The sequence below is a fragment of the Myotis lucifugus genome, unplaced genomic scaffold (genome assembly GCF_000147115.1).
Source record: "Myotis lucifugus unplaced genomic scaffold, Myoluc2.0 scaffold_49, whole genome shotgun sequence".
Taxonomy (NCBI): Eukaryota; Metazoa; Chordata; class Mammalia; order Chiroptera; family Vespertilionidae; genus Myotis; species Myotis lucifugus.
The window spans coordinates 6737231-6752830 of NW_005871097.1; the positions used below are offsets into that span (position 1 = coordinate 6737231).

The window sequence follows — 15600 nt, forward strand, 5'->3', positions numbered from 1 at the left end:
AACGGAGCCATCTAATGGGTTTAGCAGTCTAAACCTTGTTTCCATCGCCATTCCTGTCCCTCTATGGGTCTGACTCTGTCCACAGGCTGGGAAAATTCACTAGTCCTCCCAGCCTGGAATGGAATTAAACTAGCTTTCACAGCCTGCAAGGAGACTCGGGAAAACGAACAGTAGGCGTCCCTGCAGAGGCATGACGGGCAGTCCCAGGAGGCCGAGGGCTGGGGCGGGGGGGGTGGGGGCGCTTACCTGGTGTCACTGAGCGAACGACCACTGGCTTTTCACTCCCCGCCACGAAGCCGAATCCCAGGACGGGGTCCCTCCGCATCTCCACCTTCCGCGGGGCCGGGGGAATGATCTGGCAGCTGTCCAACCGGGGGTCATCAAATGGGATTGCCTGTGTCATGTGACTGTGGGAGAAACACACACAAGAGAGACGAGGCATCAGTGTCTGCGGGCCGTGGCCCGGTGATTTCATCCTCTGCCTTTTCAAAACCTCCTACTCTGCTTGGTAGAAGAGCGCGAGAGAGAAACCTCCATGTGAGAGAGAAACGATGATCCGTTGTCTCCCATTCGAGCCCTGGCCAGGAATCGAACCTGCAACCTTTCGGTGTTTCTCTGGCTCTTAAGGAAGTCTTCACTCATGTGCATTATCCAAGGCAGCCTTATTTGAGGGGAGAGTTCTTAGTTAGAATTCTAGAAATCTCCTTAAAGCAATGTAAGCCAAGGTTACATTGATTATTTCAGCGACACAGACTTAACTCACTATTTTCTCTCTCTAATCTTCTTCAGTAAGTAAAAGCACATCATTTCGAACAAAATACCTGGAAAGAGGCCACTCTATCTGCCATCTGGACAACATATCGTTCAGATGCAATGAAGAAAGACGGAGAAGGAGGGTTCTGCGGTCCTCGTGTGTAATTAATAAGAGTTAAGGAGAATCAATGGCAACCCTCCAGGGTCTGGCCTTCAGACACATCTCTCTGACCAGGGCAATCAAGTTCAAAATCCCTTGGAAACGGAAACGTCTTTTCTACTTAGCAGCTTTGATCTGGAACGTCGGGGAAAAGAGAGCGTTTGCTGAGATCTGACACGAGGGCCGCGTGCTGACGCTCATCTGTCATCCTAGTTCATTTTCAGAAAATCCCCTTCTATGGAGCCGTTGACACCACCCACCTCCTGTCCGCAAATGACAAAAGGAAGAATAACTGGGCCAAGTTCACTCTTCTCAGGTGTGAGCCAGGTGCAATTCCCACCACATCTTCTGATTCTAAGCCAGTGGTTCTCAACCTTCTGTTTCTCATGTTGTGACCCAACCATAAAATTATTTTCGTTGCTACTTCATAACTGTCATGTTGCTACTGTTATGAATCGTCATGTAAATATCTGATATGCAGGATGGTCTTAGGCGACCCCTGTGAAAGGGTCGTTCAACCGCCAAAGGGGTCTCGACCCACCGGTTGAGAACCGCTGTTCTAAGTGTTATGCAAGAACAGCGCAAAATGAAACCGTGGGGCCCCTTGTGAACACACAGTTAGGAACGTCCCGAGAGCTGAACGTGGCCTTGTGTCAGTGCTTGGGTCACACCCATGAAGCTGGCCCTGGGGGTGTGCTACCCCCAACCATTCTAGAAACAGCCAGGCTCACAGGGTGACAAGGCAGGTGTTGGTCTGGGCCCAGAGAGGAGACATGACTACCGTGGCGGCACACGTCCTTGGCAGGAGGGGACGTGGGCAGACCTCAGGGGGGCAGGTCACGTGGAGAAGCATGGTCCTCCAGCCCAGTCAGTGTGGCTCCGTGGTTGAGCGTGGACCTATGAACCAGGAGGTCACGGTTCGATTCCCAGTCAGGGCACATGCCCAGGTTGTGGGCTTGATCTCCAGTGTGGGGCATGCAGGAGGCAGCCGGTCCATGATTCTCTCTCATCATTGATGTTTCTATCTCTTTCTCTCTAGAAGACTACCATACTTCTTTAATATATATATTATAAATATATATATTAAAGAAGTATGGTAGTCTGAAGGACAGAACTCAAGACCCTGATTTAACCAGCAAAACCCATCCAGAGTGAACCCCGGTGTCCAGGGTGGGAGCCTCAGACAGGTCCCAGGCAGGGAGGGGCTGAGATATAGGAAACACGTGGGGAAGTCAGGGCTGGGAACCAGGACAGCGGGAGGACCCCTGATGTCCCTACAGCAGCCCGTTGGGCGAGAACTTGACCTCTGACATCACCCCCTGACATTGATCCCTCTCGGGCCTGAAACAGGCAGGGCTGCGTGTGCCTGGGGGAGATTGGGGCCCCGTTGGGGTGGTAGCCCTCATTCCATTCTCTTGCGTCCTCTGTAAGAGTTCCAGCTCAGAGCCACCTTGGGAAATGAGTCTCTCCTTTTATCCCGGGATGGAACAAAGGAAAAAAGGGACGGGAGAGCCCCATTTTTGGAGCCTGGCCCTGAGCTCTGAGTTCGCACCATAGTCCATAGAAGACATGCTCTACATGAGCACAGAAGTGAAGTGATTGGCTAATAGTCGCGTGTTGAAGAACAGAGCACGGAACCCTGGTGGGCGGAACTGTCAATTCCAAGAGTAGAGAGGGCCTGGGGCGACTGCTCCGCTGCCATGGCCAGTTCTGTGAAAAGCTTCCAAGCTTTTCCACAGTTGCCAGGCTTGGCTGCACATTACAGTCACCCAGGAAGCGTTAAAAGTCCTGATGCCCAAGTTTCACCGCAGCCAACCACATCAGCATAGCTGAGGGCGGCAGCCAGGATCCATGCTTATATATCTTTATTTTTATTGTTATTTTTAAAATATATTTTTATTGACTTTAGAGAGGAAGGGAGAGGGAGAGATAGAAACCTCAATGGTGAGAGAGAATCATGGATCCGCTGCCTTCTGTACGCCCCCTATTGGGGATGAAGCCCACAACCTGGGCCTGGGCCCTGACCGGGAATTGAACCATGACCTCCTGGTTCCTAGGTCGATGCTCAACCACTGAGCCACGCCGGCTGGGCCAGGATCAATTTTTAAGAATATTCCCCAGGTGATTCCAAAGTAGAGCAAGGTTTGGGGACCACTCTCCTGCCCAGGGAAGGCTGGGGTCCAGTCCCCCCTCTAGATTTTAAGAGGACACAAGTGATGAGCTCCTCTAGCATCCATCGGAGAGGTAAGTGGAAATACTGGAAGCATCTGTAGCTCCATTATCCTCTTGCCACTACATGCTAGTCTGCAATTTTTAATTCCCCATTCATAAACTCTCTATTATATCATTATTTTAGTAATACCCGGCACTTATTAAATACTAATTTCATGCTATGCATTTTACGAAATGCTTTCCATATGTTAGTTCATTTAATTCTCCCAAACAACTTCATAATGCACTCATTTCATTAACACCTATTTCTTGCACGCCCACTGGATTCTCAGTTCGGGGGATACACTAGGAACGCAAACAGAATCACAAAATAATTTGTTCACTCCAGTGTTCCGAGGCAGAGACTAAACTAATAAAGGAGTAGGATGTATGGCCTATCAGGTCATTAGCAACACGAAGGAGAAAAATAATGGGGGAGGAAGCGTAGAGAGCTGCTGGGGGAGGGGGAGGGAGAGGGGGAGGGTACCGCAGTGTGATGTCAGGGGTCAGGGAAATGCCTGAGGAGGAGCCTTTCCGGCAGTGGGACCCCCAAGTGCAAAGGTCTGGAGGGGTCCCAGGCCTGGAGTGAGCATGCGTAAGGGACAGCCCAGAGGCCAGTAACAGGGGAGGCTGGAGGCAGTGAGGGGGGACGGGTAAAGAAGTGTTTGGGGGAGCCCGGACGGCGTGGCTCAGTGGTTGAACATCGACCTATGAACCAGGAGGTCACGGTTCAATTCCCAGTCTGGGCACATGCCCGGATTGCTAGCTCGATCCTTAGTAGGGGGCATGCAGGAGGCAGCCAATCAATGATTCTCTCTCATCATTGATGTTTCACTCTCTCTCTCCCTCTCCCTTCCTCTCTGAAATCAATACAAAAAAAATAAAGAAGTGCTGGGGGGAGATCAAAGGTCACACAAGCTCTGGGAAGGACTCGATGTATTGCTGTGAGTGAAATAGAAGCCATTGGAAGGTTCTGTGTGAAGAATGTGATAGCTGCTGTACTGAGAACAGACAGGAGGGGGCGCTGGTGGGAGCAGGGAGAGCACTGCAGGACGCACTGCATCAGTCCTAAGGGAAGAAATATCACGCTGGCTTGGACCAGGGTGAAGGTAGCAGAGATGGCAAGGAGTTGTTGGGTTTTTCACATGTAGAGGCGGCTGTGAAAGAGCAAGGGGGGGGGGGATTTCTACTCTGGAACCTTCTTCCTGCACACACAGGGCATCCCGGTAAGGATCTATCTGTGAGCACGTTGTCTAATGCAAGTCCTATGTCCTGATGTATCCAAATTACAGGAGACATTTCTCTCCAAGGAGCTAATACTTCCGCGTTTGCACAGGAAACATAGACATGCTTGGGCCTAGGGCCCAGTGGTCGGCAAACCGCACCTCGCGAGCCACATGCGGCTCTTTGGCCCCTTGAGTGTGGCTCTTCCATAAAATACCGACTTCTGCGCATGGGCCACTAAGTTTCCATCGCACTGTACGTGCGCACCCGCACGTGGTGTTTTGTGGAAGAGCCACACTTAATGGGCCAAAGAGCCGCATGTGGCTCGCGAGCCGCAGTTTGCCAACCACGGGTTTAGGCAAACCTGAAGTCCGAGATGCTAGTTCAGAGTGAGACTTGGGAGCCAGACTCCCTGGATTTGGAGCTGGGCCCCATCACCTCCTAGCCCTCGACCTGTACAACGTACTACATCACTCGGTGCCTCAGTTTCCACATCTGGAAAATGGTGACAATAACAGTAACAATCGCATAAGAAGGTCGTGAAGTTAGATGAATGAATAAATGTAAAGCACTTAGCACAATGTGTGGCTCACAGTGAGCAAGAAGCACTAGCTGTTCCTTTCATCTCTTGAGGTCCATGAATAAAAAGGAATCGGTTTCAGACATCATCCACTCATTCAATCTTGTTAAAATATGAAAACAAACTCAATAACGTTTCCAATACCTAAGCCCAATTCTCAGGGAAATGCCTCACAAACGCGGCGTAAGCTCCGAGGCCTTCAATTGGAAAAATCAGATCAAGTGCGGTGACACATTAAACACAAATTTAAGTTGATATCTGTGAAGCAATATGTCCCCGATGACAGGAGACAGCAAGCAAGAATAAAACGCGCTCTCTGGAGACTGAAGCGCTGGTAGTAAGTTTTCCTCAGCCATGTTTCTGGATCACTTCAGTGAGCGCTCAGTCCAGGGCCGGGGAGTGAGCCCGAGGCATGGGGAAATAAGCCAGTCGGAGAAAGATAACTATCACATGATCATTTGTGGAATCTAATGAACAACATAACCTGATGAACCCAAATAGATCCAGAGACAGAGAAGCATGGAACAGACGTCAAACCTCAGAGGGAAGACAGGGGAGGGTAGAGAGGGGGTAAGAGATCAACCAAAGGACTTGTATGCATGCATATAAGTATTACCCATGGACACAGACAGTAGGGGGCTGAGGGCATGTGCTGGGGAGGGGGGAGTGATCAGGGAGAGGTCAATGGGGGAAAAAGGAGACATATGTAATACTTTCAACAATAAAGAATTTAAATTAAAAAAAAAATCCCCGAAAAAAAAGAAAATGAGCCCAACTAATTATGTTGCAAGGGGTGGGACACAGGGACAGGACCTTTCATCCCAGACACTGCCGTCCTCTGTGTCAACAGAGAATCTGACATTAGGCCCTTTCATTTCATCATTTCATTGTCGTTTCCTCACCCAAATCAGGTTTGAAACTCACAACCAAATGTTCATTTTGCGGTCGCTGCTTGCTCTAGCGTTTTCGTTTATTTTTCATCAGTTTTTTGTTTTTTTACTTTTTTGTTTTGCTTGCACTTGGAGGACAACCTTCCGATGTCATTATCATTTTCTTGCTCAACAGGTCGGACTTTCAGAATAAATGATCTAAAAATCATCGACCTCTGTCGCTTTCCCGGTGAGAATGAATCTGCACTAAGATGCTCTCCCAGGAAACATCACTCGGTTCTTCGTGTTAAGGCAAGCACTTTTTGGCTCTCTCCTTGCAATATTTTTTATAAAGATGCTTGAGTCGTTTTGTAATGAGCTGAAATAGCAGCATTTTCTTAACCTGCTGAACATGCTTCGGTGAATTCTGCTGCTGAGCCTAGAACACAGCTGATGAGCTCCACAACCCTCTGGCCCCAGCCCCCAACCTTCTCCAACAACCACACAGAGATAGGCCAGAATCCATGACCTGAAAGCACAGGTTAACTGCCATGAACAATGTGTCCGCGAATGGGAGGAGCAATCTTCCTGAGTCTGACAGATTCGTGTGAAAACGAATGAAGGCAGTCCTGCTGCCTAACTTCCCAGAACAGGAGGAGGAGATCCCCTTGAACTCTTGGAGTTTTCTTCCTCAGTAGAGGCAAAAGGTGGGCACATCCACTGTATTACGAAGCATCACTTGGACTAAGGTAAAGCTCCCTGTAAGGAAACCTGAGGTAAGGTCCTACTTTGCAACATGTGCTGAGTGGAAAGATTTATTTATTTGATTGTTTGTTTGTTTATTATTTTTTAAATCCTCACCCGAGGATATTTCTCCATTGATTTTTAGAGAGAGTGGAAGAGAGAGGGAGAGACAGAGAGAAACACTGATGTGAGAGAAACACATCAATGGGTTGCTTCCTGCATGTGCCCTGCCCAGGGCCCAGGCCGAGGAGGAGCCTGCAACCAAGGTATGTGCCCTTGAATAAAATGGAACCTGGGACCCTTTGGTTCACAGGCCAGTGCTCTATCCACTGAGCCAAACCGGCTAGGGCCGGAGTGGAAAGATTTAGAAGCCATTACCTTTGGGGTAGACTTAAAGAATCGAGGAAGATGGTGGCCAATGGGACACCTGGGTAGTTACGACTGGAATGAAAAGGAGTATAAATAAACCTGTACTTGAGTGCCTAGTTTTGCTGGAGAAAGTCATCGTTGGTGGTACCTCTCAGGGAGGGCCAGCTGTGATTACAGGAGAGAATCAAGTGCTTATCTATATATCTATAGTAATAAAAGGGTAATATGCTAATTAGACTGGACATCATTCCAGACTTCCTTCCGGACGAAGCTGGGGCCCGAGGGAAGCCAGCCCGGGCCCCAGGGGCCTGCCAGCCACTGGAGGAGGGAAGCCCGGGTCCCAGGTGCCAGAAGGAAGCCAGTGCCAGAGGGAAGCTGGTGCCGGCGGCCGGGGGAAAGAAGGCCTACTCTTGCATGAATTTTCGTGCATCGGGCCTCTACTATATATATAAAAGGCTAATATATAAATTGTCTGCTTGGGAGTTTGACCGGGAGAGCGGGAGTTCAATCACTCGCTATGATGTGCACTGACCACCAGGGGGCGGTGTGGAACATGGCGGGCAACCAGCAATGGCAGTGGGGCGCTGAGGGAGCAAGGAGGAGGTGGGGAGGTGGGGAGGCCAGGCCTAGGGACCCTACCCTGTGCAGATTTTGTGCACCAGGCCTCTAGTGTATTATATTCTCATCTTCAATTACTCTTCATTTACTCCCAGGACATGGTTCACCACTGGATGCAACATTGCTTTTCAGTGCCTTCCCACTGCCTATAGTACACATTTCTCTACTCCTTGATTCTGCTAACATCTCACTGCCCAAAGCATGTCACATGGCTGAGCCCGGATGTGAGAAACAAACAGAACTGGTGTAGTTGGGCATGCGCTCTTGCTGCTCTATCACCACATTGAGAAGAGCTTCTCAAGGTAGCTGCAGCCCCTTCAGCTGGGGCTCCAGAGAGGACACATGTGGGCCAGACCAGACCAGACACCTCAGTGAGGAGCCCCGTGCAGCAGAGCTGCCACCCCTCACCCCCAAGTCCCAATCAGCCAGCTGAATGAGGAATAATAAATGATGAAATACAACACTAAATTTGGGGAATGTTTGTTACGCACCAAAAGCTCACTCATACAATCTATAAATAGTGCTCTTGACATTGTTGTTAAAACCCTGAAATTCCACATCCCAAAAGGGTTCTTTCCAGCAACCATATCCCCCACACCATTTGTGACATAAATATGTTACCTTGGACAAATAACAGACACTTCCAAAGGAAACATCTCTCCTCATTTTCCCTGTTAACATGGCAGCCATGGCAACCCGGTCATTCTTCAAACTTTCTCACATCCCAGACAAGACTTGGGTAGTGGTGGCTCCCAATGCAAGGCTCAACAATTCCTAAGCCCCATTATGGCCTGTGAGAGAGCCTATTAATTAAAGCTCTAAGCAAAACTGCTATTAGGCAAGTCAGAGTTCCCCAGAGTAAGAATGGAAGTAGGAAAGGTAAAGAAAGCAGAAGCATGGATTCTTAAAGTTGATACGTTACAAATGAGAGTGGAAGAGAGGGGGAAAGACAGAAAGAAACACTAGACCCATTTTTAGGTTCCTAGCAAGCCAAAATTATTAAATGTGTGGCAAAATAAATTTTTTCTTGCCTGGCTGGCATGGCTCAGTGGTTGAGCATTGACCTATGAACCAAGAGGCCATGGTTCGATTCCCGGTCAGGGCACATGCCCAGGTTGCGGGCTCGAGCCCCAGTAGGGGGAGTGCAGGAAGCAGCCGATCCATGATTCTCTCTCATCATTGGAGTTTCTCTCTCTCTCTCTTCCTCCCCCTTCCTCTCTGAAATAAAGAAAATAAAAAGAAGATAAAAAGAAAACTTACATAGTACTTGGAAAGCCAAGAGAATCCAGTAGGCTTAAGCTTAGAAATCACAAAATGTTTAGAGGGATCTTGGAGAATTTTAGGAGTGTTTGAAATACATGAAGCCTAAATATGGTAGAGTAAATATGAACATTTCAGGTCCCTTCAAATTAATATATTGATTGAATGCCATCTGATAAAAAAAAAACCAGCAGTCCTTTTTAAATAGTTCAATCATGAGAATTCTAAATTTTATATAACAATATAAAAGAACATTCTGAACAAGAAAACCACTCTGGTTGTCTAGCCCTACAAGGGACCAGAACCTATTATAAAATAATAATTCTGCCCAGCCTCGGGGGCTCTGTGGTTGAGCGTCGACCTATGAACCAGGAAGTCACAGTTCGATTTCATGTCAGACCACATGCCCAGGTTGTGGGCTCGGTCCCCAGTAGGGGGCGTGCAGGAGGCAGCCGATGCATGATTCTCTCTCATCATTGACGTTTCTTTCTCCCTTTCCCTTCCTCTCTGAAATCAATAAAAACATATTTTGGGGGAAAATTAAAACAACAATCCGTAGGGTCCTATGACAATGGCACCGCTATAGGAAAGCATAAAATGATGGGAAAGCAACTGTGACCAGAATAAAACAAGGGTTTCAGGGTAAATTTAGACGCCTGCCCAAGAATTCCATGCAAGCGAGGGCACCGCAGAAACGGAAAGTGCTTTATTTAGCATGTCAGCCATACGGGTGCCTTGGCAAAGAAAACCACTGCAGTAGAGTAGAGTGGCTATGACAATGTTTTGTCCTCCACGGGGGTTGTTGGCTACCTGCGGACAATGAACTAAAAGAGTTGTCTCTTCAGAGGAAAAGAGATATTATAATCATAAACGGGAAAGAACCTCATTTTTAAAAAGAAACTCTGGTGGTGGCAAGGACACAGGGAGACAGATGTTTGGAAAGGATTCTAACACTGTGTTTGTTTTATTGAAACGTATGCAAATAGGTATCTATGAAAAGAGCAGCCTTTGAAAACTTGGGAACGAATTTTTCCAACCTGTTTCCTAACCTTCCAAAGGAAGCACGTTAGTGGACTGTGAACTCATTTGTTCAATATAATAAATGCAACATCTTCCATTTGGTGGGCAAGGACAGGGGACGGCCATCCCATCGAGGAATACGGAGCTGAATTTCAACAAAACCCCTTGTGTAAGGGGGATTGAAAAAGAGGAGGTCATGAACTAGTGCGCAGGCGGGTAAAACACCTCGTGCATTTACTTCTTCATGTTTCTATGTTTCCTCTTTTCCTCCCTGACAGTGATTAAAACCAAGTAGAGAAAGAAGCTGAAGTTGCACATTTTTATTCATTAAAGCAGAAAGCCAAGATGCTTAAAAATAAGCAGGCATCCTCCATCACTTCGCTGTCATTTAAAATACTTAATAATTTCTAATGCAGCAGTGACAGCAAAACATTTTCAAATGATTAAAATGTATGTTTCATCTCCATCCCATCTTATTCTAACATCTCATTCTAACAGCTTTCTTACACATGCCTTATACTCTCCATAATATTTTTTAAAGTAGTGCATATGTGCATAAATTATGAATAAATTAATGTATATAGGGGGGTGTTCAAAACGTTTTTACTAATAGGAGTACAAAATCAAAAATTGTAGAGATACAGGGCAGGCGTGGCTCAGTGGCTGAGCATCAACCTATGAACAAGGAAGGTCATGGTCAGGGCACATGCTCTTGTGCAAGGAGGCAGCCAATCAATGATTCTCTCTCATCATTGATGTTTCTATCTCCTTTCCTCTCTGAAATCAATACAAATATATAGTTGTTTTTTCTTAAATATATTTTATTGATTTTTTACAGAGAGGAAGGGAGAGGGATAGAGAGGTAGAAACATCGATGAGAGAGAAACATCAATCAGCTGCTTCCTACACACCCCTTACTGGGGATGTGCCCGCAACCAAGGTACATGCCCTTGACTGGAACCGAACCTGGGACCCTTGAGTCTGCAGGTCGACGCTCTATCCACTGAGCCAAACCGGTTAGGGCATAAATATATAGTTTTTTTAAAAAAGGTAGAGATTTCTGTTCTGTATGATCCAGAGACCCCTGAGTTACGGTGTGAGCCCAAAGGGGGAATTCTATAACTCAAACCTGAAGGACAGAATCCTTGATATTACAAAGCTCCCCTTAGCTCTTGAAAAGTCCAGCTCTCATATTCATAAGTCTTCAGTGGCATTTGTAGAACCTAAAAATGAAGCTGGTGGCCCTAACCGGTTTGGCTCAGTGGATAGAGCGTCAGCCTGCGGACTGAAGGGTCCCAGGTTTGATTCCGGTCAAGGGCATGTACCTTGGTTGCAGGCACATCCCCAGTAGGGAGTGTGCAGGAGGCAGCTGATTGGTTTCTCTCTCATCGATGTTTCTGACTCTTTATCCCTCTCCCTTCCTGTCTGTAAAAAAAATCAATAAAATATGTATTTTTTAAAAATTAAAAAAAATGAAGCTAGTATCAGGGCCCAGGTCACGCTGCCCAAGATATCCCACAGTGGCATATGGATTCTTTTGAATTAAAGTTACTTAAGAAATTGCCTTGGCAAGAAGAAAACCCTGACCGCACTGAGCCCTAAAAGCATGGCTACGTCTCCCACGTGATGGGTGCCCTTCCTGCTCCCGAGGGCTGAGAGATAACCTCGGCACAAGCTCTAGCCGGTGTGGCTCAGTGGATAGAGCATCGGCCTGCGGACCGAAGGGTCCCAGGTTCGATTCTGGTCAAGGTCACATGCCCAGATTGTGGGCTCAATCCCCAGTAGAAGGAGTGCAGGGAGCAGCCAACCCATGATTCTCTTTCATCATGGATGTTTACATCTCTCTCTCTCATTCTTCCTCTCCCTTCCTCTCTGAAATCAATAAAAATATTTTTTAAAAATTTAAAAAGAGTTCAAAGAATCCAGCATGGAAAGCTTGTATAAACATGCCATGCAAGGCGTGACTAATTTACAACCCCAGTCCAAAACCTGTTTAGATCCCTCAGCAGCAAACGCCCAGACCTTGCTGAGATCTCTTTCTAGTGAGCACAAACTTTCTTTGTCCTGTCAATGTCTTCAACGAATTTATCGTTTCTTTGTCTAAAAAGTATAAAGGTTCCTGGTTCCATCATTTCTTTCAGCCTCATTTTTTGATCTGAACATCATATTATGCTTATCTCATATGCACGTATTAAATGGTTTCATTCTGTGAATCTAGTCTTGTGCCAATTTTATGATTTTATTATTAGTCCAGCTGTAAGAATAAAGGGGGGACTTCCCCCTCCCCTGACAATGGTAAGGGACCACTTTGATGACTAAGAACTCCTGAGAGAAGTTCAGAGAAGCTGGTAAGAAACTCACCGAATCAAAGGTGTGGGCCAACAGTCCAGTTTTTTTCATTTAAATATATTTGTATTGATTTCAGAGAGGAAGGGAGAGGGAGAGAGAGAAACATCAATGATGAGAATCATGGATTGGCTGCCTCCTGCATGCTCTCTACTGAGGATCGAGCCCGCTACCCAGGCATGTATCCTGACCAGGAATGGAACTGTGGGTAATGGGGGAGAGTGTTAAGAGAGAGTGAGTATGACGAAGAAATGAGGTGAGAGAGAAGAACTACAAGGCCTGTGAGAATGCTGTGCAAGGTCAGCCATACATCCTTTGTGTAAGCAAGAGGGTATCCTCCCTGGAGAGGTCAGAGGCTCTAAGGCAGTGGTCGGCAAACTGCGGGCTCGAGCCACATGCGGCTCTTTGGCCCCTTGAGTGTGGCTCTTCCTAAGCCTTAGGAGTACCCTAATGAAGTGAATAACAATGTACCTACCTATATAGTTTAAGTTTAAAAAATTTGGCTCTCAAAAGAAATTTCAATCATTGTACTGTTGGTATTTGGCTCTGTTGACTAATGAGTTTGCCGACCACTGCTCTAAGGATTAGGTTCTGGTATGGAATAGGTCCAGAAAATAAAAATCCTGAAATTCTCTCCACATTCTGGGAGACTAAAGTAGACTCACTCAGAAAAAAAGGTTAACAAAGTTCTTAAATGTTAGCTTGAATGAACATATTATTCAATTTCTCTCCGAATTAGAATATTATTCCTTTTGAGGATTATCGTTCAAAGGAACAGAGTTTAAACAGAACCCAGACTGACACATTTTTCCAGTCACGCGTTCAGCTTTCGCAAATGAGATGCAATAAATCAAGGATCTATAAGGGCTTGTATAAATTAACGTCCAAAATAGGTTCCATTAATTCATGATCAAATTTATCCTTCAAGGACTCAGTTCGATTTGTCAATAACACTACTGAAAGCCATTTGAACAATTAGCCAATGATCAACAGCAAGTTCATCTACTCAGAGATTTCTGTCATCATTTAAGACGATGACTTTAGCGCCTACAAAATGCTTATTGACTGCGCCTTGAGAATCTAATTGTGGGATCTAAAAGGGTAAAATGTTTGTCAGTTTCCCTAAAGCTGCAAAATCCCTACAGTGAGGCTGGTAATCAATCATAATAATTGAGTTTGTTCAATGTGTTTAAGAGATGGCTTTTCTGCTAATGACACGCTAATGTGTCAGAAGCAATAATAATCAAGTCACATTCTCGGGCTGGTTACTCTCAATCTCACCTCACACCATTACCACCAGACATGCACTGCTTCCAAGGAACACTGTCTTCCATGAAAATTTATGGGGATTAAAAATGTAAAAGACAGCCTGGCTGGGGTGGCTCAGTGGTTGGGTGTCAACCTATGAACCAAAAGGTCACCCTTCCACTCCTGGTCAGAGCACATGCCCGAGTTGGGAGCTCGATCCCCAGTAGGGGGCATGCGGGAGGCAGCCGATTCATGATTCTCTCTCATCATTAATGTTTCCATCTCTCTCTTCCTCTCTGGAATCAATAAAAAAAATATATATTTTTAAAGTGGGCTAGAGGACGCCCTAACCGGTTTGGCTCAGTGGATAGAGCGTCGGCCTGCGGACTGAAAGGTCCCAGGTTCGATTCCGGTCAAGGGCAAGTACCTTGGTTGCGGGCACATTCCCAATAGGAGGTGTGCAGGAGGCGGCTGATCAATGTTTCTCTCTCATTGAGGTTTCTAACTCTCTATCCCTCTCCCTTCCTCTCAGTAAAAAATCAATAAAATATATTTTTTAAAAAGAAAATAAAGGTGGGCTGGAGGAAACAGAGGCTTTGGTGCGCCTTCAACGTGCAAGCAGGGAAGCCCTTCTAGTTCAGCAGGGAGAAGAGAAGACTCATCGAAAGGAGACTGGTAAGGATCTGGCAAGATAATGAGTTTCCTGTCACCCATCTCCATTTCAAAATAAAAATATTAAACGTCAGAAATTGCACGAAGTGCCACAATGTTCTGATATTTTTCATGATATCTATTTCGAGCTATTTCCTTAAAAATATTTCATTTTTCAGACCCAACTTAGCTGACAACCTAAATCACACTTCAGTTCTCCCCATTAATTAATTCTGCGTTACCCAGGGATCTGTTTTTAAAAGGCATTCCAGCCCTAGCCGGTTTGGCTCAGTGGATAGAGCGTCGGCCTGCGGACTGAAGGGTCCAGGGTTCGATTCCGGTCAAGGGCATGTACCTTGGTTGAGGGCACATTCCCAGTAGGGGGTGTGCAGGAGGCAGCTGATCGATGTTTCTGTCTCATCGATGTTTCTAACTCTCTCTGTCTCTCCCTTCCTCTCTGTAAAAAAAAAAAAAATCAATAAAGTATATTTTTAAAAAGTAATAATAAAAAAATAAAAATAAAAGCCATTCCAGCCCTGGCCGGTGTGGCTCAGTTGGATGAGGATCCTCCCGTGCGTGGAAAGGTCGCCATTTCAATTTCAGGTCAAGCACGCTTGGTCCCTGATCAAGGTGCGTAGGTGGCGGGGTGGGGGAGTGGAAGGGTAACAACCGATTGATGCTTCTCTCTCGCATTGATGTTTCTCTCTCTCATCATTTAAGACCTGAAGATCCCTGCTTTCGAGTCCTACCCGAGAAAGGCATTCCAGATGATTCTATTGGTGCAGGGTTCAGGCCCACACTTGGAACAGCTCTGGCTCAGGGGGAGACATCCAGGGAGAGAGCTCAAGGGCTCAAGTAGTCAGCCAGCCTCCATGCACCTTGTACTTCACAGCCACCCTCACCGCACAGCTGGCTGAGTGCCGGCCTCCGGGATATCTTCCTAATTCCCTGGGACTTTCTGGAGAATCTGAGTTTCCGGATGGAGAAGCATTTACGGGAGGCAACAGCAATTCTTCTTCTTCTTTTAAAATATATTTTATGAGTGGGAAGAGATCAACCACAGACCTTGTATGCACATGTGCATAACCCATGGACACAGACAATTGGGTGGTGAAGGCCGGGGGCAGGGGGCAGGGGCGGGCTAGAAAGGGGACATATGTGATACTTTCAACAATAAAGATAAAAAAAATGAAATGAAGTTTCCCCATCTGTAAAACGGAACCCCAGTGCAAGGTAAGAATATGAGGTAATTTAGGTCAAGTGCCCGGCATAATGCTGACACACAGCACGCCCTCAAAGGGATGGCTATTGATATTATTAATAATGGATTATATTATTTATTTATTTATTTTAAAAAATATATATTTTATTGATTTTTTACAGAGAGAAAGGGACAGGGATAGAGAGTTAGAAACATCGATGAGAGAGAAACATCGATCAGCTGCCTCCTGCACACCTCCTACTGGGGATGTGCCCGTAACCAAGGTACATGCCCTTGACCGGAATCAAACCCGGGACCCTTCAGTCCGCAGGCCGACGCTCTATCC

At 46.4% G+C, this 15600-nt stretch overlaps 1 protein-coding gene across 1 annotated transcript in view; it reads right to left on the reverse strand.

Annotated features, from left to right (window-relative positions):
- FRMPD4 (FERM and PDZ domain containing 4) overlaps positions 1–15600 on the reverse strand; it is a 250140-nt gene that overhangs the window by 169426 nt on the left and 65114 nt on the right. The window contains 1 exon segment of the mRNA XM_023753743.1: positions 247–407. Coding sequence (XP_023609511.1) covers positions 247–407 — 161 coding nt within the window.